Source organism: Zingiber officinale, chromosome 5A (genome assembly GCF_018446385.1).
Source record: "Zingiber officinale cultivar Zhangliang chromosome 5A, Zo_v1.1, whole genome shotgun sequence".
Classification (NCBI taxonomy): Eukaryota; Viridiplantae; Streptophyta; class Magnoliopsida; order Zingiberales; family Zingiberaceae; genus Zingiber; species Zingiber officinale.
In genome coordinates, this window is record NC_055994.1 from 44,036,107 (window position 1) to 44,063,355 (window position 27,249).

At 37.4% G+C, this 27,249-nt stretch overlaps 1 protein-coding gene and 1 long non-coding RNA gene across 3 annotated transcripts; one reads left to right on the forward strand and one right to left on the reverse strand.

The window, feature by feature from the left end:
• Positions 1-3,156: 3,156 nt before the first annotated feature.
• On the forward strand, positions 3,157-20,141 carry LOC121980463. Of its 2 annotated transcripts, XR_006111541.1 has the most exons (4): positions 3,157-3,771; positions 15,300-15,384; positions 15,470-15,532; positions 16,966-20,141. It is a non-coding gene; the product is annotated as an uncharacterized LOC121980463 (long non-coding RNA). The 2 variants fall into 2 exon arrangements; XR_006111540.1 differs by lacking the exon at positions 3,157-3,771 and having other exon boundaries at positions 12,121-15,384.
• LOC121980462 (probable inactive receptor kinase At5g58300) lies at positions 6,048-24,204 on the reverse strand. The gene is made up of 3 exons (XM_042532509.1): positions 24,039-24,204; positions 20,793-22,140; positions 6,048-7,035 (listed from the first exon to the last, which is right to left on the reverse strand). Exons 1-3 carry the CDS (start codon positions 24,042-24,044, stop codon positions 6,425-6,427), a joined length of 1,965 nt encoding a protein of 654 aa, XP_042388443.1. The 5' UTR covers positions 24,045-24,204; the 3' UTR covers positions 6,048-6,424.
• Between the last annotated feature and the right edge of the window lie 3,045 nt (positions 24,205-27,249).

Below are 27,249 nucleotides of genomic sequence, written 5' to 3' on the forward strand. Positions count from 1 at the left end.
AGATCTCCGAATAAAGAAAAGTATTTATTCCAAAAGTAAAGTAAGGAGCATGAAAGTGCATAGCTAAAGCATGTATAAAATATAAGAATGTGCGTCAAAACATGCTAAATAAGTGTATAAAATCTACGCACATTAGAGGCGCCTTCCTTGGAGGCTGAAGGCGCCTTCAGTAGGCTATATAAGGTTGTCTCGTCCAGATGCACAAGAACAATATTTCAAGAAACTTTCCCTTCTTCGCGTTGTTGTGAAAACGCTTCCTCGACGCTCAAAAGTTGTCCCGATGACCACCGTGCTGAAGATCTTTATTTTCGAGTCATTGGTATTCTTTAAGTCTTATAATTACTTGTAATCAATTATTTTACTTGTACTTCTTTTGATTGATTAGTGATTGCCCATCAAAAGTACTCTCACGTGCGAGCCTTGGAGTAGGAGTCACCACAAGCTCCAAACCATGTAACTCTTGGTGTTTGCAATTGTTTTGTTGTGTCTTTATTCCACTGTCTATCTCTGAGTTTAATTTTAAAATGAGCACTATTCACCCCCCCCCCCTCTAGCTTAACGATCCTACAATTGGTATCAGAGCTAGGCCGCTCTGAATTGGTGAAACCACCAATCGAGTAGAGGGGGTCTTTTTGAAAGAAAATTATATATCATTTTTATTTTTAAAATATTCTTACGCCTTTCATTTTTTCCCTCCAAAATTATTTTTGAAAATTTTATTTTCATTTTTTCACTAGTGGCTAGTGTTGACAAAATATTGCATTTAACAAAATTAATAATAATATATTTTTTACTAATATTTTATTAATATTTTATTATTTTTTCTTGAAATTAGTGAATGACTATTTTTATTTTTCTCCCACAGTACTAATCCAAGACCAAGTCTTGGAACATTGGTTTTTATTTTTTATTTTTTTTGTGCTAGATTTCTTTTTAGTAATGGCCCACCAAGAAGGCTATAGCACAGCACGCCCGTCTCTTTTCTCCCGTGAGAATTTCGATTACTGGAAGGGGTGAATGGAGTACCACCTCAAGACACTAGTCGAGATGTGGATGATCATTCAAACTGGCCTCACACTCCCACTCGACGGTGCTGGAAAATTAGTATCATGCGAGAACTAGGACGCAAGCCTGATGAAGAAGATCGAAGCCGACGCCAAAGCAATATGCACTCTTCAATGCGGCTTAACCAAAGAAGAATTGAACCGAGTCTACCCATTCTCAAGCGCCAAAGATCTATGGGAAAAGCTAATCGAGTTACACGAAGGGACCTCCAATAGTAAGGTAAGCAAAAGGGATTTAATTTTAAATAAACTATATAACATAAAAATGCAGGATGGAGAATCGGCAAGCCAACTTCATGCTCGGATCTAGGACCTTCTCAATGGTCTCCACGTAATTGGTCAAAAGGTGGAGAATCACGACATCATCAGATATGCACTAAATGCATTTCCAAGGAACAATTTGTAGGCATCCATGGTAGATGCTTACAAAGTCTCCAAGAATCTTTCCTTAATTAGGCTTGATGAATTATTTTCAGAATTCGAATTATATGAACAGACTAATACATCCTCGGTCGAGAAAAGTATTGCTTTTGTCACTGCTATAAACAAGACAAAGGAACCAAAAGTCAAGCGCTGAACCAAACCTAAGCCCGAAGACGAATCAGACTCAGAAGGCGACGAGGAGATCACCGCCGATAATCTTGTGCGAAAGCTATGCAAATTGTTGTTTCTTCTCCAAGTCGTGAGTTCGTGAGACAGACAGAGAGCGTGTTCATGTGGATACCGTAGAGGCGCGGACGTGATGATCGTGCTAAGATCTGCATCCTAAAGAAGCGTTGTTGCTGGGATTGTGAAAGGCACGCACCAAATGTATAAACTCCCTTCATTAAACTTAGTATGTGATTTTCCTTCGCATGGATCTTTTGGAAGGAACTTGTTTTCCGCTGCGCTTTCTGCGTATTTAACGTTATAGTTCCTTACAACTTTTTCCATAGTCAGAAATCTTGGCCAAAGTTTTATCTGTTCACATCAAGGGCCTTAGAACCTCATCGTCGTTCACATGACAAGAGCCAACCCAACAACAACTTACCTGATAATAGCTGATTGGCTAGAAAGATTCGATCCGGATGCACAGAGGAGTCTTTCCATTCTCTTATTTCAGTTGGATCAATATCAAAACACACCTTAATCCTACTTGTACACTAAGTCATTTTATGTATGACAAAAGGGGAGATGGAAAGTTAAGTTAGATAAACTTGATAGTTAAAGGAGAAGCTAATCTCAATTTAATGGGGAGATATCATTTTGTCTATCTTTATGGTCTAACTTACATGGTTTTCAAATATTAGTAAGGTCGAGATTGTTGATGCAATTAATATGAATGTTTTAGTAAAAGTTTAATTTAGATCAGGTACTTGATGATTTGTGTCAAATGTGTAGGTGTGGGTCATTTGATGATAAGTATTGCAGTGACAATAGAGGAAGTCCCAACATATAGATGTTTGAAAAACGAAAGTTGTAGTAAATTAAGTTGATTAGATACGGGACAAATTAAAATCACGGTAGGTCGTTGATTGGATGCTTAGCATAAAAAACCCCCAAAGCAATTTGGGTCCTAAAGACGGGCTTTCTTTCAACTTGACAAATTATTTTTAGTGCAATGATGAATGTGAGTGCACATTCTATTTGGGGCAATCAAGGGTTAATTAGGCTTGGACTAAAGCCTTAGAAGTGACTTAATTAGTGCTCTAGATCTAGCCAACTGGGATATGTTTTCAATTGATTCAGGTAAATGGAAAGGAAATAGAAACTTATTGTTTGCCTCTCCTTATATGCCACTTGATTAGTCAGTCAACTGATATTATTTGCTAGTTGACTGGTCAATCAACTAATAGTATCTTAGGCCAATTAAAGAAATATGTGTTTGTTAGAATAAAACACGTAATTTGTTGAGTAGTCTACTGATGGGATCTTGAGTCAATAGATTATAGGTCCTCGAGTAGGAGTTCGTTGAGTCTACAAATTATAATCAGTGAATTAATTGGACAAGTGAAACAAAATAGTAGGGAATTAAAGATGAGCTTATGGCTGTACTCGAATCCAACCAATTGAACTCAAGATTAGGATTATGAAGAAGTCGGTTTACCGTAGCACGGTTCAATTGGGAGCTTTGTTATGGTTTAATGTTGGTTCGTTCGCTGGTTCAATTTGATTGGGATCACGATCTCCTTCTTCACCCGTAACCTTCCTCCATGCCACGTCGCCACCCATCGCCAGCCATACACATCCATCTGCAGGAGACACCGTCAGCCGACCTCATAGAGAGAAAAGAGGAGTCCCTTCTTCATCGACATACCATCCACAACCATTCACCGATATCCATCGGCAGGACTGATCTCGTAACGAAGAAGGCGATTCCTTCCTTCGTCAACACCAGAAGCCGCCGACAAGCTGTCTTTAGCGAAGCTTTGGAGTTTCCCATCACCGAAAAGTAGCCGGAGATCTCATCTTCCATACAAGCATGCCTCCATTCTATTGGAGGAAAGGGGTTTCCCTTCCTAATCAGAGGCCACCATCCACATCCAACCGCCGGCAGCTCCTTCCTCTTCCGTCCATCTCACAGCCTCTCCTACAGCTCCCATCTGAAGAAACTTGTCCACAGTTCCCTCATCCGGATCTGAACAGGAAGTTTCGTCCATCCATAGCCCACAACATCACAACATCTCCACTCCGTCCGCAAGCTCCCTTCAATGTGTTGGTCTTCATGGTTAATTGTTTTTAAGAGTTCTTGATGTTAGTTGTCAATGGTTTTTGATAGATTACCTTAATCTTCAATCTTCATTTAGCTTCTTTGACTACGACGGGAAGGAAAGAAATATATTCCGCCTAATTTATTAACAAATCGATCCGTGGATGGATTCATAAATCCATCCGTCTGATAAAGGATAAATAATTCATCCTTCCTTGCCAAATAAATAGTGCCAAGTTTTTCGTACAGAAAATTTTTCCCACTTTTTGAATCTGTCCTCCCAACTAAACTGATCATTACTCTTCATTTAGCTTCTTTGATTACAACGTGTTTGATTTAATTCCCAATACACTTGTGCTACTTTAGTTGATGCATTTAAGTTCGTTTAATTTCTTGCAATACTTTGTTTTGTTGAATGTTAGTCATAGTTGTTGTTTGGTAGGAATGTGAGTAGGTTAGATTAGATTAGCATGTTTTGCCTTATGATAGATACCATGAATTCCTTTACGATGTAGTTTAGCAAGCTTTACTTATTGTAGTTTAGCATGCTCACATTTGTATTAGTTGCATTGCTTTTTCCCATTTATTAGATTTAGCATTTGAACCACAAAACCACATTTACAACATCAAAAATCCAAACTCCCAAAACAATAATATCTAATCTCGAGATTATCATCCACATGCTATATTCCTTGGTAGAGACACTTTGAGTCATCCTAGTTTGCATTAGTATAGAAGGGTTCGGTGATTTATTTGATATCATATCACAACAATATGGTCTAATCAAAATGACATCGTTGTTGAGGAATGTTAACAGTGTTTGATAAGCTTAGGATTATTTTTTATTTTTCTTTATTTTCTGCCTTATTTTTTTTATTGGTGAAATTTTTAGCATATCTGATTACTCTCAAGTTTGTTAGTGCAATCGACTTCCATGATTTTAATATTTGTTTGATAATATATTTAATGGAGTCTAGTTAGGTCATGATTGATCGAATGACTAGTAAGGGTAAGAAGTCTATCAAGTGACTAGTAAGTCTAGGCATGCCAAGGTGATCAGATGTCTGACTAGGGTAAGAAGTATATCGAGTGAGTAGTCCTAATTGAAGGTTAAACAAGGGAAAATCCTAACTGAAAGTTAGGTATGTGAGAAGTCTTAACTAGAGGTTAGGTAAGGGAAGTCTTCCTCCAGGTGAGCAGTTTATTAAGTGATTAGTCCTAACTGGAGATTAAGCAAAGGAAAGTCCTAATTGGAGTTTGGTAGGTGAGAAGTTTTGGAGGCGTGAACTCCAAGCAAAGGAAAAATCTTAGGGGAGCAAATCCTAGGTAGTCAGAAGTCTTAGAAAAGTGAATTTCAAGCAAGTAAACATAAGTATAGTGTTGCTAACACTATTTTGCATTACTATTATTTGTTATTATACTAATCTAGTTTGTAGGAAAGTAAAAGATTAGGACGATCAGACGCTAAGCGGAGAAAGTTAAAAAATATCTAAAGGATCGGATGTTTGACGAGTAAATTGAGATAAACTTCTAGAGTGGAGTGGAAAGATCATGTCTCAGTACAATTCAAACCTCCTGAGTCACTCCCACTATGTGATATCCCGAGTCACTCCTGAGTACTCAACGCAAGTACCTCATCCAGCTCAGTGACTAGGCTCCCCCACTTCCAAGTCACAATTATAGCTCTATAGCCTGAGCACCTAGCACTCACTCTATATGTATAGGACAACATCCCAAGCTCTTTTAATTGAACTTTAGTCGACCTTGTTCTTCAGTGTGACTGGCAGAAGGACTAATGATACCCTCATTAATAATATCCCTCCAAGGCACGAACTGCAATCCGCAACCCCCAAGATCAATAATTTACTAGGGTTTGAAGGCATGATTCTCTAAAAACTAACGTAGCTAATGGTAATATGAGATATCTATGATATCTAACCCTAATTTGATTTTATTATTATTTTTTTCTTCTTCATTACTGCCTTGCTATTTTTCCTCGATCCCAAGATGGCTTAAACATTGGAGGAGTTTTGCTGAAATGACTTCGCATGTTAATCTAAGTCCAATTATGTCACGAGAAGAGACTCTGTCATCGATCTTCAATGGGTGATAGATTTCCGCTGCATCAGCATCATATAACACATTTAGCACCTGAGTGTTCACCTTCTACTGGCAACTACCTAATATAACTGTGTCCATCTAAAAATCATTGTATTCTCTCACAAGTAGGCATTTGTGATGCTTTAATGCCTCAGCAAATATAATTCAAAAGAAATTTGGAACGCCCAGCAGAGTAATCATGATTTAACAGCTAGACAAATACATTCAAGACCTAGCCAGTCATACATTACAACCAGCCTATCGTGAGAGTACAATTAGTCCACGATAACATGAAAATGTTTTAACCTCGGCATCTGAGTTTTAGCTATGACAACACTACACAAGTTGTGCACACAGTCAACTTAAAGCATAAACATGCACACATTTCCTGTCACTTAAACAAATGCAAAGCTCTAACAAACTAAGACAAACCGAGGTCGAAAGATAAGATGACGAAATATGCAGGGGTTGGTTGATGCTCGTTCCTGTGAAATTCTTTGTTTAGAAAAAAGGACTCTAACTACTATCTTCCAGTGGCCATCAGTGAAATACTTGTTCCATAGTTAAGCTATCATGGTGTTCTGTCCTCTGACTCCTTGTGCTTGTCCTCTAAGCCAAACTGCCGTATCTCTTCAATCTTTCTGATCACCTCTTCCATTCTCGGGCGTTGATCAGGAGACTTAACAACACATGCCATTGCAACCTGGAGCATCTGCACCATCTCCTCCTCAGTCTGTTGACTTCTCATGAGTTCCTTGTCAAATACTTCGGCAGTCCACTCCTCTCGCACCACAGACTGGACCCACCTTAACAGATCTGCCACATCATCATGTCCATGAGACTGGAGTGGAGCCTTCCCAGTAAGCATCTCTAGGAGGAGAACCCCAAAGCTGTAGATGTCAGACTTCTGTGTGGTCTTTCGTGTCTCAATAGTCTCAGGGGCACAGTACCCCACAACAATTCGAGAAGTATTTGCAGGAAGATTTGTTAGTACAGTGAGGCCATAATCTGAGACAACAGGCTTAAGATCTTGATCGAGGAGGATGTTGGTAGATTTGATGTTTCCATGAGCCAGCTTTCCACCACCTTCAGAGTGTATGTGTGCCATGCCATAAGCTGTTCCTAGTATGATTTTCATTCTGGAATCCCAGTCCAGCAAGGCCTTCTCAGTGCCACTGGCCCCTGTTGATCATTATTTACAATGAAACAACAACAAAAAAAGGTTTTAGATACAAACCTACAAGCATCTCATGCTTTACATTTATTTTCCTAAACCTCAAGAAATTAGGAGATAAGAGTTCTACACGCACGTTTTACTGGTTTTTTTATTTAAACCGAATAGAATCAAATCAAGAAAAAAAATAAAAAAATAATTATTTAATCAAAGTGTTTCATACAAAACTACCATAAAAAACTCAATTTTTTTTTAAAAAAAATGTGCCATTAAACTTAAATACAAAATAACAACCAAGCCTAATTTATTCATATTTTTTAAAATTTTAGAGTTTTAATTAAAAAATACAAAATAAGATTAATAAAAATTTAAAATTAAAAGAACATTTTAAAAAATAAAAAATATTTTTTCCTTTTTTAATAGATAATTAAAAGAGAAAAAAAAATAATTATAAAATAACAACCAAGCTTTATCCCATTAGGTGATGTCGGTTATATGAATCATTTTACACCATTGAGTTCTATCTCCTACTATATCATCGTCTATACTTAAATAAATTTTATATTATTTTATTATTACTAACCAAGTTTTTTTTGTCTTCCTTTTCCTTATTTGATATGCGTGTTTGTCATAGCATTTATTGGTCGTCTAAGTACATACTCATACCATTTTAAACGTCTCTCGAAGGTTTTCCTCAATAGATACAACTCCAACTTTCTCTCTAATGCTCTCATTTCTTATTCTTTCCATCCTCGTATGTCTGCACATCCATCTTAACATCCTCATCTCTGCAACTCTCATCTTCTGCTCATGTGCTCGAGTCATAGCTGAACATTCAACTTCATATAACACAGTAAGTCTAACCATGATTTGTATAACGTTCCTTTAAGTTTTAGAGGTACATAAAATACCCGACCCTCTCCTCTATTTCAACAATCCTGCTTGTATTCTATATAAGACATCTCTCTCGATCCCTCCATCGTTTTACAAAAATAATCCTAAATATTTAAACCTCTTGCTTCCGAACAATTCATCATCTCCTATCTTAACAATTGTTTCATTACGCCTAATATTGTTAAACTTAAATTCTATATATTTTGTCTTTATTCTACTAAGCCTAAAACCTTTCCCTTCTAGTATTTTACGCCAAGATTCTAGTTTATCATTTACTCCTTCACGTATTTCATCTAGCGAAACAATATCATCTGCAAACAACATGCACCATGATACTGTGTCTTGAATGTGTGCAGTGAGTTCGTCCATAATTATTGTAAAATATAGGGACTTAGAGCTGATCCTTGATGTAACTCTATCTTTATTGGAAATGCTTCAGTTACTCCACCTGAAATCTTTACTCTGGTTGTTACATCCTTATATATATCTTAATTAGTTCAATATATGTTACGCTAACACCTCTCTTTTCTAAAATTCTCCATATAATTTCTCTAGACTAACTCCACCCATGACGACCGGATAAAACTATGACAAATATTCAATGAATAGATCCATTAAACTATTGTGCTAATGCTAGGTTATTCCCAGGAAGGAACGCGTTGCAAGGTTCGACTGTAACATTTCGGCAAGGACCGCTACATCTCCAAAACTCAAGTGTAGTGCTAAATATACAAGAGTTCGCATTACAGGGTCCGATTATAATGTCTCAGCAAGGATCGCTACATCTCTATGAAAATTTGGGTGTAGTGTTAAATAGGCAAGAGTTCTCACACCATAGGTTGGATAAGAATAAATATGATAGGAAAACTAATAATCTAAAATTTGGAATATGGAACATAGGAACTCTCACTAGTAAATTAATGGAGGTAGTAGATACGATGATTAGGAGAAGAATTAATATTTGTGTGTACAAGGGACAAAATGGGTAGGTGAAAAGGTAAAGGTGATAGAGAACTCGGGTTTTAAGTTATAGTACACTGGAAAGAGTAAAGCAAGAAATAGAGTAGGTATTATTATAGATAGTTTGTTAAAGGATGAAGTTGTAGGAGTAGTTAGAAAAAGAGATAGAATTATAGCCCTTAAGATAATAGTGGTGAAAGAAATTATGAACATAATTAACGTATATGCACCACAAGTAGAATTAGATGAAGCTACCAAATCAAGGTTTTGGAATGATTTAGATGAAATATTATAAAATATTCCAACAAATGAAATAATTTTAATAGGAGACGATCTAAATGGTCATGTCGGAGTGAAAAATGAGGAATATGAGAGGGTACATGGGAGTAATGAGTTTGAAATGAGAAACGATGAAGGAAAAATTATATTAGATTTTGCGATAGCATATGACCTTATATTAGCTAATACGTTTTTAAGAAAAGAGAACACTTAGTCACATTCAAAAATGGAAATAATAAATCGCAAATTGACTTTCTTATGCTTAGAAAGAATGATAGAAAGATTTGTAAAGATTGCAAAGTCATCCCTAAAAAAAGCTTAACTACCCAACATAGGTTAGAAGTGTTGGATATATGCCTCAAATATAGTATCAATAGAAAGAAAATATACACGATTCTTAGAATTAAGTGGTGGAAGTTAAAGGATGAGAAGCAAAATATATTTAAGGGGAAGGTAGAAGTTCAAGCATTAGGTAAAATATACGATGACTTTAATATAACATGGGATAAGATGGTATCAAATTGAAAATAGTAGCTAAGAGTGTACTCGGTGAGTTAAAGGGACATGCACCACTAAGTGAGGAATCTTGGTGGTGGAATAAGAAAGTATAAGAAAAAGTGAAGGAAAAATGAATAGATTATAGAGAATTATATATTTGTAAGAATAAGGAAAACTTAAACAAATATACAATAGCTAAGAAAGTAGTGAGTGAAGCAAAAAATGAAACTTTTGAACGATTATATCAAAATTGGATTAAAAAAGGGGAAAGAGACATTTATAGAATAGCTAAAGTGAGAGAAAGGAAAACAAGAGATCTTATCCAAATAAAATATATTAAAGATGAATGTAATAGGGTATTAGTAAACGATGGAGAAATAAAAGAGCGGTGGAAAAGGTAATTTTATCAACTTTTTAATGAAAGTTTAGATGACCAACATAACTTAGGTAATTTAAGTAGGTCAAATGAGCATAGAAATTTTAATTTTTATCGTAAAATTCAAACTTCAGAAGTAGAACAAACTTTAAATGAGATGCACAATGGAAAAGTCATTGGACCAGATAATATTCCGATAGAGGTATGGAAGTGCCTAGGGAACAAGATATTGAATGACTTACAAATTTAACATGATATTAAAAACGAAAAAATACTTGATCAATAGAGATAAGTACTCTAGTTCCCTTATATAAGAATAAGGGAGACGTGTAGGTGATCGGTGACCGGCTAGAAGGGGGGTTGGATAGCTAGGTCACCCCGACTTCGATTTCTTCTCTACAAAAAATTAGTGCATAGCGGAAATACGAAAACTAAAACAATGAAAGAAAACAAGAGAGAATACAAACGCTAACACGATTCCTTTATGTGGTTCGGAGATTGCTTGCTCCTACTCCACGGCGTGTCCTTGAGGTGGATAAACCCTTGATCCTTCGGTGGATCAGTCCCCGACAATCTCCGGCTAGATCTTACTCCTTTTCAGTGGAGTACAACCTCTCACAAAGCTCTCTTCCTCTTACAAGATGGAACTTAGGTTTGAGAGAAAGAGTCGGGGCTTGGAAGCTTTGGGCACAGACTTAGGAGTTATTCAACAAGCATGAGTAACCTCCTTCGTGCCCCAAAACTACCTATAAATAAAAGGAGAGAGTTGATCATCATATCAACTAAACCCCGACACCAGTCGACTGATCCACGCATCAGTCGACTGGTGTGACCATTAGACACAGCCAATGACACTCCGCAGAATCCGCGATCCTGCCAACGGCTATGTACCAGTCGACTGATTCCCGTAGCCGACAAGCACAGAAGCATTCTGTGCTCTTCGTGAATTTGGACCAGTCGACTGGTCAAAGTACTAGTCAACTGGTACCTTACTCACACTTATCCTGTCCGGAGTCGCCTTTGAAGCCCTCTTCCTTGGCCTTCGTCCCTCAGATGCACTCGAGTCCACGGCTGCTCTCCGTGTCATCTTTCACGTTGCCTTGAAGTCCGCTTCCCTCAGCTCCACTCCATTGCTCCTCGTCCGACGGTCCCTCGAATGTCTTCCACACCATCCTTCACCGACTCAAGGATCCAAGCCCTTGGATAAGCTTCTCGAACTTGGTCACACCAAGTTCCTCATGTGTTTCACCAAGTCCTGCAAGACTCAAATACATATCAAATACATATGAAAGTCTAACTTAAACTCTTTGACACACACATCAAAACCATAATCATACCGATCAAACTTGGGTCGATTGCACCAACAATCTCCCCCTTTTTGATGTGTGGTAACATGTTTAAGTTAGGCACAAATAATAACTTTGAAAATTACACGCAATATGTAAACATAAAGCATAAAACCAAGCTCCCTCTAAATATATGCTCTCATCTTTAATTTTCAAGTTTTGCACACAAGTATGGAAATAAAGGTTTCTAACTTAAACCTATCCATTTCTCCCCCTTTGACACCATCAAACAAATTGTACCAAGCAATCATACACTATATAACATCAAGAATGACCAAATTTTGACAAAAAAATTGATTTCGGAAAGCAACATAATGCTGGAAGGCTGGTACAGGCTGGTACCAATCGACTGGTAACTGATGGAGTCGACTGGTACACAAGCAGCTCGAATTTTAGCCTTTTGAAGCCAACTTCAGAAATTCATAAAAAAATTCCAGAAAATTTGAAAAATCATGAAATTTAGACAACATATTTCTTGAAATGTCTTTTAACTAAGAAAAATATGTTTTCATGAAAAGTCAAAGTATTTTTGAAATTTTGACCAAATCTCAAAAATCATAAAAAAAACATGCAAGTTTGTATCAAATTAACCCTAGTTTTGAATTCATATGTTTCAAAATAACTATTCACTGTAAATAAAACATAGAATTATTTTCAAAACATTTGAAATGTCCAACTATGATCTATGGACAAGATGTCTATTAATTAAACATTTGTTTTCCCCATAGTTGGTCTATGATTACTCAAAAATTTGATACATTTTATAACTCATCAAAATGTCATAAGCATAAGTGAATTATTAGTATCATCCTATCATTTCACATTTATATTTAGAAAATAATACAAGCCATTGTGAGATGAGATAAAGGTAACCTCTACTTAGCCCTCTTTATCATGAATTTCTATCAAGGCTAAGTGTTCCCCCTTAAGGTCTCAAGTCAACCACAACAAATTGGAATTATGATTTCCATGGTTGACTTGACCTAAAATCCTCTAACCCTTGAGGATTGATTTTGGTACCCAATAGACATTCTTCTTAATTGGGTTTACCAAATACTCCTTAGGAATCCATTTCCTATCTATGGTCTTTGTCTTGGGTTGCCCCCTAGCAATTAGACAATGATAGGCTTTTTTATTGTTAGATTCCTTATACCCTAAATCCTTTTTGTTGAAACTTACCCTTTGGCTCCCAATTATCATGTTTAGGGTTTTGGATTCAATTTCAAATTTTCTAAGAGCATTGGTAAAGTATTCTACCTTTTCCCTTAAAACCTTATTTTCGTCTACTAAACATGAATCATTTGAATTTGTAGAAGAAGCATACTCATCATTGTCCTTAGAACACATGGATTCTAATTTTTCTTCAAGGCAAATAATATCATTTTTCAAGGAGTTATTTTTCCAGAAACACGTATTATATCTACTCTCCCTTCTAAAGTATTTGAATGCACAGTTTATGTCTACTTATCTAATAAAGGATTATCCAAATTAGATCCAACGGGGCTGAAGATTGTGTTTTTATTGGTTATGCTTTAAACATGAAAGGTTATAAGTGTTTTAATCCAAACACTAGGAAGACTAAAGTAACTATGGATGTTACTTTTATTGAACATCAACCTTATTTCCACAAAATTTCTCTTTTGGGGGAGAACCAATGAGAAGAAAATTTTTGGGATATTATTCCCACTACTTTACCTCTACCAAAACCTATTCATTGTGAGAATAGAAATGAAATTACTGTCCCTAGTTCCATTTTGCCTAGCATTTCTGATTCTACCAAGGGGGAGAAGTACTATATGAAGTTCCAAAGGAACATAATACAGAGTTCCATGCCTATACGAGGAGAAAGGATCATCAAAAGAGCAGAGAGCCTACTACTCCTTTAGCACAGAATCAAGCTAACACCTTGGGTAATGAACCTGGAGAAGATTTAAGTACTCTAAACACTTCTTCAATAAATATTCCTAGTTGAGATAAATTATCTATTTCTGATAATGTTTCTAGTCCTAATAACCCGTCTATCGATCTTAATATTCCCATAGCTAATCGGAAAGGAAAATGCTTGTGTATTGACTATCCAATTTCCAAATATTTATCCTATGGTAAGGTATCAAAAAGACAACCTTTATATCCAAATTATTGACTTGTTTGTACCAAGGAACATTCAGGAAGCAGTCAATCATCCAGACTAGAAATCAGCAATAATGGAAGAGATGAATGCTCTAAAGAAAATTGGAACATGGGAAATTGTAGATCCACCTAGTGATCATAAAATGGTCAGAAAAGTGGGTGTTCATAGTAAAATTGAGAGCAGATGGAGAAGTAGAAAGATATAAAGCAAGACTTGTGGCCAAAGGATTTACACAGACATATGGATTGGACTACCAAGAGACCTTCACTCCAGTTACAAAAATCAACTTCATTCGTGTATTATTATTTGTAGCTGCCAATGTAACTGGCCCTTATATTAGTTAGAGGTCAAGAACACCTTTCTAAATGGAGTGTTAGAAGAGGTGTTTATGAACTTGTCACCAAGATTCGAAGTGTCTCGGCCGCGGAAAAGTTTGCAAACTAAGAAAGTCTTGATTTGGCGTTAAACAATCTTTAAGAGTCTGGTTCGAATGTTTTACGAAAGTTGTAAAAAGCTATGGATCCTTTCAAAGCCAAGTTGACCATACAATGTTCTATAAAACCTCTGATAAAGGTAAAATTTCCATCTTTGTTGTCTATGTGGATGACATTATCTTAACAAGAGATGATATTGAAGAATTGACACATCTGAAGAGAAAGATGGCACGAGATTTTGAAATTAAAGACCTAGGACCACTATAGTATTTTCTAGGTATGGAATTGGCAAGGACTCAAGAAGGAATATTTATGAACCAAAGAAAATACATTTTAAATCTACTCAAAGAGACGGGGTTTCTAGGATGCAAAGTTGTTGAAACTCCAATTGAAGATAATCTAAAACTTAATCCTGCTAAACCTGAAGATGTGATTGAAAGAGCAAATTTCAAAGGCTGGTAGGGAAATTAATCTACCTATCACATACTCATCCTGACATAGCATTTGTAGTAGGCATAGTAAGCCAATTTATGCATTCACTAGGACGGGAACCCTTTGATGCTATATACAAAATATTAAGGTATCTCAAAGGAACCCCTAGGAAAGGTTTGATGTTTAGAAAGCACGACAACCTACAACTAGAAGTCTATACTGATGCGGATTGGGCTAGTAGTACTACTGTCAGACAATCAACTTCAGGCTATTGTACATTCTTTGGGGGGAACCTTGTTATATGGCGAAGTAAAAAACAAAGTGTTGTCGCTCGAAGTAGTGCGGAGGCAGAATGTAAATCTCTTGCACATGGAATTTGTGAGGCAATTTGGATAAAGAGATTACTAGATGACTTGAAGATATCGTTTGCGTTACCAATGAAAGTTTATTGTGATAACAAAGCAGATATTTCAATTCCTCATAGTCCCGTTTTACATGATAGAACGAAGTATGTTGAAGTTGACAAACACTTCATCAAGGAGAAATTGAGTGTGGCTTAATCTGTGTTTCATATGTACCAACCACTCAATAGGTAGCTGATATACTCACCAAAGGATTGCACAAAGAGTAGTTTGAGGCTCTAGTAAATAGGCTAGCTATGGAAGACATCTACAAGCCAACTTGAGGGAGAGTGTCGAAAGATATGATATTATATACAAAATACATCACAATATTCTATTAATTGTATGTATCATTTTAATTGATTATTGATTGATTTAGTTTCCTAGAATAGCTCCATTGATTTAGTTTCTTAGAATAGCTCCACTGTATTGACATATAATTTGTACATTGTATTCTTTTGTCTATCATTGAGAATAAATTCTCTCGCACCTTCCAATCTTCTTACTTCATGTTGGGACAGTGAGTGTCGGCGGATTGGCAACAATTGACCCACTTTTGCAGTGGTAGGAAAGCTGCTTTCCTCATTTGGATCAAGCAAATATTTGGTAAGCTAAGTGAGAATTATAAATTGGTATTGTTTTTGTTCCTTTTTCCTTTTGTAAAGTTTCCCTAATGGTCTTAACCCTTTAGTTTAGGGCAGTAGATGCATCAAAGATTGCTCGGTGTTTTGACAACAAAACAGTCTTCGAAGAGGTAGGATCCTTTCCTCACCTTTAAGGCCCTTCCTCCGCTGATTTAGGAGCATCACTAAGAGTATATATTATGAGGAAATCATTTCCCCCTACTTTGTGGTTGTAAAACATGAGGCGGTTAAATCCTAAGATGAATTACACAGCTTTAGGAATGTTTTATTTGGAATTTCAATTGCTATAACCACGTACCAGGGCAACAAGGGCTCGACGCTATCAGGTTGACTTCGGACCCTTGTTAAGGAATTAGAACCTTAATTATATCCACAATATGCTTCTTTTCCTTATTTCAAGTTCTTACGTGGGAGTCGTGTTGTTGTCCTATATTTGAAACAAAAACAAATATGACTATCCTTATGTTGGCTAAGTATAATTCCAATAAGTTGTCAATGCCTTGGGAGCACTCTTGTAGGGTACTATTGTGGTGATCTTAAAAAAGGGACTACTACAGTGTAATGTTTCTCTTGCCTTACAACTTCAGATAATACATTTTGAGACAAATAAGGTCTCAAACTTTAAATACTACACTTTGAGACAAATAGGCTCTCTAACTTCAAATATCATATTTTGAGATAAGTAGGTTCTCTGTGGTGATGGTTTCAAAGGTAGTCCGGTGCACGAAGCTTCCGATAATACGGGATCTTAGGAAAAGGTTTATTGTATGCAGTCTTATCCTACTTAACAAGAGGTTATTTCCAAAACTCAAATCCGTGACCTCTAGGTCACACGATAGTAATTTTACCATTGCGTTAAGGATCTCCTTCTAAGTGGTGATTTTAAGGGGTATTTAATAGTATATAGCACTATGATTTAAGGGCAAAGTATGGTGTTTTCATGGCTTGTTAAAGTCCCTAGCAGTTGTACGATAAAGGAACAACATGCCCTTGGTTCGGTTATTTTGTTTTGGAGTGTTATGTAGGTGATAAACAAGTTCCTAACCTCAAATGGCATAATAATAGCATTAAGTTGGTAGATTATTATATTATTTTTGGAGGTGGAAAGTCAAGGGTCATGATGGACACCATAAGTCAGTGAAGGATGAACCCTTTTGACCCTTTTTACTCATAGCTATTTGTTTTAATCATTTTTTCCATTGAATCTTACTATGCTTCCTTTATACATGTACGCATACATCATGCTTACTCCTTGCTTATACTTAAACCTTAATGACATATGTTATGCTTAGATTTCTTATTCTTAGAAACTGCTTAACTTACATGACATATTATCACTAGCTCAATATCACTGCTTTAATACATACTATATTAATTGGAATCAACAAAATGATTATATGTCATAACCCATAACATGCTTAAAAGCTAAGCTAACAAATAAAATGACTCTTAATTGGACCTAAAGTAGCTCAATAGTTCAAAGGTAGGATTCGGATAAGATATGGATCAATCAACTGATGGGTGACATACAATCAATTGATAGGTGGCAAACAAACGATTAATAGTTGGTCGTCACATCGGCAAAACGACAAGATTCAAGGATAAAAGACACTATAAAAGGTGCTCCAGGAGCTGCGAAATGGAAAATCTATTAAGTGATATCACATACACTGCCTCCAACAAAGCTTCCATTCTTCTTATTTTCTTCTCATTTATACTTGTTGTAACTGCATTTGTAAGAAGTTTCTCCAAATCCGATACTGACGAGAAGGAGAAAATATAGTGTTCTCAAGAGTGATCCACTAGACAGATCATAGGTTGTGGAGTAGAAGTCTAGGCTGTCCAACCACGTTAAATTACGGAGACTAGTTCGATTGTTTTTAAGTTCTTTATTTACTTTCCGTTGCATGTATACTTTTAGAATACTCGCAAGAATTAGTATTTAGCCCCCTACCATCAACAATACGATCTAATATGTGGAATCAAAGTAAGCACGCTCTAAAAGAGTTTTCGAGCAAAAGGGAGCTATAGGATCTGCAAATTTGAAACCAACACTTGGTACAATGGCTAGAGATACAACAATTGGAGATAGAGGGCAATTTTAGTTATTGGAAAAGGAGGCTTTCTTCTTCAAATTCGACATCAACATGGCGAAAGGCATAGAAGAAGGTATGAGTTTCAAATTAATGATAATAACAACATGTTACCTCTTTCCAAGTTGACGAAGAAACAAAAGGAAGAGGTGGTCGCAAAATGAATGCAAAATTCGTGCTGGAATAAGTATTATCCAAGCAGGAGATGAACAGAAAGTACACGACTTCCAAGGAGCTATGGGAAAGAATCATGACCTTAAGAGAGGAAGCTTGCACGAGTAAACCTCCTATGCACAAAACTTAACTCATTCACAATGCTAAAGGGAGAACAAGATTGTTCATGAATTGATAGCTATATCACAGTACTGGAGCTTAGCCGTCAACAACTATCCCCCGCACAGGATATACTTTAGATGAGTTATTTTCAAAATTAGCAAGCATACACTCAATATTAACTAGCACTAGTTAGTAAAGAAAAGGAAAAGAAATGGAAAGCACATCCTTAAATTCCAAGGAATATACCTTGGAGGAGGATAGCGAGCGTGAAGGATGCGTGGTAAGCTAAGGAGTGAATTCAAAAATAAACTAAAATTGAAGAAGAATCATCAAAAGAGGAACCTGAAGGCCCACATGGGATGAAATAAGCTCCTCATTAGAGGATATTGAGGTTAACAACATAATTCTATTGGTGCTTCTAGCAATTTTGACTAGTGTGGTACCTTGTGATAAATTGCATGACATTAGGATTGAAGAATTAAATTAGAAACTAAAAAAAAAAAAAAAAGGACACCCCGGTACACGAAGCTCCCGCCATGCGGGGTCTCGAGGAAAAATGGCATCAGAACAAATTACCATTGGTCCACCAATTGTTTAACATGTTAACAAGTTGTCAAAGGGTGAACTTAAGCAAAAACAATTTGGGCTATAAGTGACTCAAGAAAGAAAAATCCTATTTTAGCCTAATAGCGAGAGAACGAGGAAAAATGAAACTTGTAGCTAAGACATGGGTGCTGAACCAATACTTAGTTGACCCACTTTGTTTTCGCTACCAAAATCATTTACTTAATTATTAAAAGATCTTTAGGGTCAACCATAATAGACTACTAGGGATGTCAATTCTAGTGGGTCGGGTGGGTTTAGGTCAGGTTGAAACAAAGATTTTATAAAAAAAATCCCAACCGGAATCCGACTTGAACCCAGATAACCGGATCAACCCGATTAAAAATGACTTTTTTGTTAGTGCAAGAAGCACCAAATAATCGAACCTGCTTTTGATATTGATAAAAGTTCAAAATTAAGTTGGGTTGTGATATAAAAAGATTGACTAAGTATGCAGGTAGCACTATCAAGAAAGACCTAGTAGGTCAAGTCCGGATACTGGACAAGTGGAAGCCCTAGGTCAGTTGGACTAAATATTAGGCAGAAGACTTGGTAAATCGAGGACACCAGGTGGAAAGTCTAAACGAGTCAGTGGATCAGACATCTAGCTGGTCGATGGGTCAGCGAGGACCGAACATTGAAGGAAGTCCTAGGGTTAGAGGATTGGATGCTAATCAGGAAGTCCAAACACGTCTGGAGCATTAGATGTTTCGCAAGTCTAGTAAACTCTCTTGAGTGGAGAGATTCTTCCGAAAAGGAAGAATGGTGAGAATGGATTCCTCTTGGGGGAACAGTAGGAGTTGATCCAACCGAAGGATTTCACTGGAAATCCTAAGTCGAGATCGAAACAGGTGTAATTGTCCATTTGCTAATACTATTGTTATTGTGCTAATATTGTGATGCAGGGAATTGATTTTGGAGGTTGGTCAGAAATAGTGCACTCCGGAAGCCCGAATAATTCAAAGAGATAGAAGATCCTGGCACTGATGCAGGGAATTGATTTTGGAGGTTGGCTGAAAACAGTGCACTCTAGTCGCCCGAATAATTCATCCAGGCACCCGGATGGCCCGAAACTTAGCCCCACAACCAGATGAGGTGGCACACTCTGATTGGGTGGCACGCATCAGCAACTAGGCACTCGGAAGAAATCCAGGCGCTCGGAAGAGGATAAAGTCGTCATATAGAGCTTCATCCGAATCGCGCTATGTCAACAGTCTAGGAACCTGGAAGGGATCCAAGCGTCCAGAGGAGGATAATCTGCAACGTAGTTAGATCGGATGAGACTCAGTTGGGGTGCTCAAGGTTGATCCAAGCGTTCTCAGAATGGTCAATAAAAGAAGAACTGCTTAGCAGCATTCGACAACTCTTCTGTCAAGTTCTCCACACTCCAGAAACATCGTTACGACGCCAAAATGCTGCCCCGACATTGATACTCTAATTCAGATCTCATTTCGTTATCGACATCATATTTTTTGTTCATCTTTTTCATGCTTGATTTTTAAAGAACGGTAAACTTGTTACCATTCCTCATCTTTGTAAAAAGACAAATCTCCGAGTCGTTATTCGGAGGAGATTTTTAGTGGATTGTCCATCAGACGCGATCAACGACTCATGCCTTGGTCTAGCCGCATAGGCAGTGAACCAAGTAAAAACGAAGTGTGTTAATGCTATGTTTTGTTTTTATTTCCGTTGTTAACTCTAAAATGAGAGAAACAAGTTTTTGAAAAAGTAAAAAAGAAACCCACGCTATTCATCCCCCCCCCCCCCCCCCCTCCTTCTAATTTTCGATCCTACATTTTTGGTATTTTCCACATAATTTTTCAATTTTATGAATACTTTATTATTATCATACTAACCTTGATATTGAGCTACTATATTGAGCCCTTTTATGTTATTGGGCTTTATTTCCTACTATATCATCATCTATATTTAAATAAATTTTATTTTATTATTGCTAACCAAGTTTTTATTATCTTCCTCGTTTGATGTGCATAATTGTGATACGTTCGCATCACCTAACTAAAATATTTATTGATCATCTAAGTATATATCTAACCATGTTGATACAAAACGAATAATCTATTTTCTACTGTGAAAAAAATAACACAAGTGATAGCTAATTGTACTATAACTGTGTTATTGTTCAGACAATGGAAGGAAAAGCCTCTTTTTATGTTTAAAATAAAAACATATGGCCGAATGTTAACTAACCGTGGTGCTTGGTCAAATGGCTTAATCCTCTCAGCTAACTTCATCCAAATATATGCATAATTTTTCATAGTTATCATATCATGAAAATCATGAATTAGGCTTTACTTTCTAATTTCATCATCAACTTAGGAGACAATGCTAGAGTTATGTTTATGCACAAATTGGAGAGTAGAGATTCAGAGCATACCATGTAAGTGGGCTGAGAAACTGCCACTTGGAACATAGTCATAAACAAGAAGCTTCTCATCCTTGGAGTAGTAATAAGCACGAAGAGGATTAAGGTTTGGATGCTGCCCAGCCTTCCCAATCAGTTCCATCTGTTGCTCAAATTCCTTTTTTCCTGCCACCACCTCCTTCAACCTCTTGACTACAACAGTAGTTCCATCCTCTAAGGAAGCCTTGTATGCAGTTGCATAACTCCCCTTGCCCAGAACTTCAGCTGAAGCTCGCAGCAAATCTTCCAAATCAAAGTTATAGGTGCATCCTTCAAAGAAAACAAGCTTATTCCTTTCAGCAGCTTGAACCCCACTACTATAATCCTCTTTTGGCTTTGCAACCCTTCCACCACTTGGACCCATCTCTTTTGAATCTCCATCACCACCTCCTCTATCTGTCTTTCTGGAGAAGCATACAAAAAGAACAACTACTAATAGAACAAATACAGCCAATCCTCCAGTAGCAATTGCGGTAATGAACCCTGCATTTATTTTCCTCCTAAGATTGTTCTCTTGATTCTCAGGTATTGTCGGTGGGGGTGTCAAAACAAGGTAAAAAGGTGATGGTGAAGGAAGAATTGTGGAGCATTTGGATAGAGGCGGCCCACAAAGGTGAGAATTTCCTAAGAACGAAAATTTAGAGAAGTTTTGAAGAGAAGATGGGATTGAACCATTCAGATTGTTGTTGCATAAATTCAAATGTTTCAGCCTAGGAAGATTCAGATCAGGGATAGGTCCAGACAGAAGGTTGCTCTCCAGATTCAAGACAGAAAGCTGAGAGATATGAAGAATTCCTGTAGGAATCTCCCCAGTTAATAAGTTATATGAAAGATCAAGAGAGTTGAGGCTCAAAGAGACTGAAGCTGGTATTTTCCCAGAGAAGTTATTGTGTTGAAGAAAGAGAAACTTCAGAGAGGCAAGGGAGAAGATATCAGATGGAAGATTTCCAGTCAGGCGATTGGACCGAAGGCTTAAGACTCTGAGATGATCAAGCTGGCCAAGTGTGTTTTCAGGAATTGAGCCCAAAAGCCCAATCCCAGGAAGCCGGAGGGAGAGAACATGACTTTGATCTGGTGAACATGAAACACCAACCCATGTAGAACAGATCAAGATGCTGGAATTCCAATTAAGCTTGCTTCCATGGTGAATTGAATTAGCAAAAGCAAGAAGAGCTTGCTTATCTGAACTCAAATCAGCTTTGGCACCACTTAGAACACACAGGATGATGAAAACCAAGTGAAGGGATGACAGTGGAAAGCATCTATTCTCGAGCGTAGCTGTTTTGAACAGAGACATGGAGCTGGCCTCAGACTCCCTTGGCTGTTTCAATGTCAGAAGAGCAAGTATCAGTTGCAAAGAACAAAGAAAGAGTTGTGTGCGTATATGCTATGATCCAAAAGCATCTCCTGCATCTCTGACAAACATGGGCAAAGCACAAGAAAAACAATGGCAGTAAAACATTAAAAAGGCTAAGAGTTTTCCCTGTAATAAGGAAAAGACAAAACCAAAATAGCAAGAATCCTAGATAACAGAAGAACAATGCAGTTATAAAAATCTATAGTTAGAAATCTTGAGTTGGAGTAAAATCCATGCAGACCTAGTAAACTTGAACTAGGAAAGATGCAATTATAATTCAGAATCACGGAGAATATATTTACTCAATATGGTTAGGTAGGGGCCATTACATCTGTTGCTTCCTCAATGTAATATTGATATAGGAGATGATTCTTTTAACACTGTCTTGACTTAAATTATGTTTAAAAATTCCAAGCACTTGTACAAACTTTATGCTAAAGTTATATCAAATAAGAACTCATTGTGAAGGCAAATCTAGGGCACTTGGGTGAAAATCCTGGCAAAATTTGATAGTTGTAATAGTTAGCTTAGGAGTTTCTCAAGGAAATTACACTCAGCAGGGCCTGTTTACTGAGGGGTGTAGAGGTGATTGAAAGTAAGCAAGATTTTAAGTAGAAAAGATTATTTACTTGGAGAGAAAATAGGAGGGAAGAAACGTGGGAAGATCAAAATATCTCGTTGTCACCTAAATCAACGTTCCTAAAATCAGGAAGAAAATCAAGGAAATCATTCCAAATGGCATTTGCCTCATCATCTTTCTCCTTTTTTACTTTTGACTTATTTTAGAAATTATATTAGATAAAATTGGCTTTTAATTATTTCAGGTTTTTTATATTCTCACTTGTCTCTCGACTCAAATAAGCAACATCAAAATTTCTCCCTCTTAATTTCTCTCTTTCTTTCAATCTACACACCCTACTTTCCCTACTAAAAGAAAGCGGGATGCTTTATGAAAGGCACGGTTTATAAAAAGAACAATAGCACTTAAGACATGGATTAGAAGGAATTAGATGCTTATTAGTTCTCAAGTGGAGAGATAAGAACAACTCAGCAACCCTTTCCATAAAGAGGAACGGCGCAGAATGCTACACTATCTACTTTTTCTCGTATTTAAATGAAGCAGCTTGAAATAAAGTCTGCCAAAAGATTAAATGCGGCCCAAGGCCATCCACGAAGCAAAATAAAAGCAAGAACATGTTCCCCATCAAAAGAATAAAGAAAGAAAGACTAGATGACAAAAAAGAAAACAATTAATTAACAAATCAAGTGATCGCATGTAACATTTGCAAGATTATAAGCGGCTAAAAGTAAGAAAAAAACCCTAAATAAACCTGCTTCTGCCCTTTACTAATTGAAGAACTCTGCTCTAAACTCTCAGTTGGAACGGACATACTAAAAAAAAAAGAAGACAAATTGTTACCTCATGACAGGAAAAAGAATCTGATCCCGAAACTCTAAGAGGCAGCAGATAATTATGTGGAATACAAAGAGAGGTCAAAATCAAAATTGAAATAAAAAGGTTACCCGAGAAAAGAAAAAGTCTCAGTCTCAAAAGCTCGCTACGGATCAAAATTGAACGACAATAAAGCACAATAAAAAACTCAGGTCAGAAAAGGGCACTACTACTACTACCATACGCCTTCCCAGCACACGGCGCTTAAGCATTACAACATTTCCCTAGGACTTAGGACAGCGGCTAATCCCACAGCATCCTCCGAGATGGAGAATATTAAAGTAAACATCGACCTAGAAGGCGCAACGCAAGAATACTCGCTAAGCACCACATTTGCAGCGAAAGGGGCTGGCATTGTTGCTCAACCCAAGCAATGAACAACGGCACTAATTTCTTAGCAAAATAGTACCAGCATTCCTTAGATAACCCACAAAGTGAGCTTTGAGGCTTTGAGCGTGACGCCTCTGCTCGTAGAACTTGCCTCGTTGTGCTACGGAGAAGGAATTAAAGTAGGGACTGGGAGTAGTCCGATGACTTGCTTTGGAGTGGCGAGTGTGCCGGCGGATGGAGCGCGACAGAACAAGGAAGAGCAGTCAGTGAAAAGGAAATGACGTCCGCGTTTCGCCTTAATTACGATGGTCGCTGTGGTTGGATCAGAGCTGTCAGAAAAAAATGATCAGGCAAAATATTTTGAGAAATTTTACATGCAGTCCCTATTGACAAATAAATCTTTGTATGTAGTTCCCACCCATTAAAATCTTTGTTTTCACTCCCCAGTTAAGCATCTTTATCAAATTGCCCATGATATTTTTAGGTAAAAAAGTCTAAAAATCAATATAAATCCTCTTAAATTGAGTATATTAACTTAGAATCTAGTATATTTTCTATAAAATTGAGTACGATTCTAAACCCTAAACCCTAAACCCTAAACCCTAAACCCTAACCCTAAACCCTAAACCCTAAACCCTAAACCCTAACCCTAAACCCTAAACCGTAAACCCTAACCCTAAACCCTAAACCCTAAACCCTAAACCCTAAACCCTAAAAAATAAGAGGAACAATTTTGATAGAAAATATACTCGATTTTTAATATAAAGTACTGACTTTAAGAAGAATTATACTCATTTTTGGACTTTTTGTAGTCAATTTTGATATTTTTGTATTAAAAAATCTGAGGGGCAATTTAGGTATCAATATTTGCATGAGGGAGTTGAAACAAGTAATACTTTGCATGCAGGGAGTGGAAACAAAGTTTTTTGAACATGGGGATTGCATGTAAAGTTAACATTATGATTGGGGATTTTTCTCTAATTTACCAAAATATTTTTATGAAAAAAAAACACATTTAAATTTCGAATTTTAAATTGAAGCGAACAATTACTTGCAAAATTGCCCCCGCAGCGGTCTATGTTCAAGAAAGTTAACATGTGCGTGCAACAAATGGAAGTTTATCCACACACTCATCATATTAGTCCTGAGATTGGGAGATTTATTGGGACGCATACTTCATCAAGCACAAATTGCTTTTGTTCATGACAAATCTATTGTTGATAACATCCATTTACCACAGAGCTACTAAGAAGGTATATAAGAAAGAGAATATTCCTTCTACGCATCTTCAAGATTGATCTTCAAAACGCATTCGACTCAGTGGATTGGGATTTTTAACATGAAGCATTGATTGGATTTGGGTTTCCATATCAATTTGTTGCATGGATCATGGAGTGTGTCATCACCACAGCTTTCTCAATGGATGTCAATAGAGTGATTCATGGAAACTTCATAGGAGGCTTAGGGCTAAGGCAAGGTGATATTGTTTGGACTATGCATGGAGGTATTCTCATGCTTACTATATCAGGCCACTTCAGATTCAGCATTCTATTATCATTCCAAATGTGCTACCTTGTGGATCACACGCCTTACATATATTAATGACTTGTTTTTGTTTGTCAGAGATGAGACTTCATGTGCGGGCATTTTGGTTCATTGTTTGAGGCAGTTTTGCAACATAGCAGGGCTGCACGCCAACTAACTCAAGTCCAAGATCTTCATGGCTGAGGTGGATGATAGAACTAGTTTGACGTAGATTTCTGGATTCCAAGAGAGTACTCTCACATTCGTATACCTTGGCATCCCATTAGCGTACTCAGGATATCAAATTACAATTAATTGATTGACACGATACGGGTTATGATAGGTCAACCTATTAAATGAAGAGGGAGTTAGAATTGAGAAAGATGGGAGAAGTATATAGCCAGGCAAATGTATAATTAATAATGAATGACTAAATAAAAGGTTTTTTTGAGGGCGCTCGGTCAGTCAAAGTCCGACCGAGCATAAAGTCATTTAGCCTTAGGAAAATTCTTAGTATATTATCGGCCGAGTGAAGCCCGACTGGGCACTAATGAGTACCTGCACGTGCTCGGTCAGGCAAAGCCCGATCAAGCGTAAAGACATTTAGCCTTATAAAAGCTCGTAGTATACTACGGGCCGAGCGAAAGGCAAGCGAGCATCAAGGTGTCTGCACGCGCTCAGTCAGGCTCCGATCGAGCGTAAAGACATTTAGCCTTATAGAAGCCCGTAGTATACTACCGGTCAAGCGAAGGCCGAGCGAGCATCAAGGTGTCTACACGCGCTCAGTCAGGCAAAGTCCGATCGAGCATAAAGACATTTAGCCTTAAAAAAGCTCGTAGTATACTATCGGCCGAGCGAAAGTCGAGTGAGCATCAAGGTACCTGCACGTGCTCAGTCAGGCAAAGCTCGACCGAGCGTAAAGACATTTAGCTTTAGGGAAATTCTTAGTATATTACCAGCCGAGCGAAGGTCGAGCGAGTACCAATGAATGTCTGCACACATTCGGTCAGGCAAAGCCCGACCGAGTGTAAAGACATTTAGCCTTATAGAAGCTCGTAGTATATTACCAATCATGCGAAGGACGAGCTGTTGGGTTTTTCGGGCCGCGAAAACCGCTTTTTCGCGTCGCAGAAACCCCGAATCACCCTAGCCAACGGATCTCGTGCGAAGAATATAGAACAAAAATTTACGAATACGAGTTTACAACTTAGATCTACTCCTAGATCTACATGAAGAAAGAATATACCCTTGATGCGAAGCCCTTCGCAATCCCGCTTGTCCTCGGTTCGCCGGATCTCGAAAGTGTCAAAGTAGACACTTCTCTATGTGTATCCACACAAGCAAGAGATGGAAAAAAATCTCTAAGGATGTGCTAGCAACCTTAGAGATCAGAAGGGAGGAGAGGGAGAGCAAGCAGAAAAACTCAAGAGGAAGAAGAAGATGGAGTTACAACCACTTGAATGAAAAATCAATTTTTCATTCCACCTAAAAGTGGCCAGCCACTTCAAGGCATGTAACCCCCATGGAATATCAAGAGTCAAGTCTCTTGATCTCCTCCATGAAGTGGCATTTGGTCAAGTCAAACTTGACCAAATGAAGAAGCCTTGATGATGTGGCATTGGTCAAGTCAAAGTCAAGTCAAAACTTAACTCTTCATCTTCCTACTTAAGTCAAGTCAAACTTGACCACTTCTCTCCCTTGGTTGATCTAATCTAACCATTGGTTCAAGTCAATTTTAATTTAATGAATCTCTATTCATTGAATTA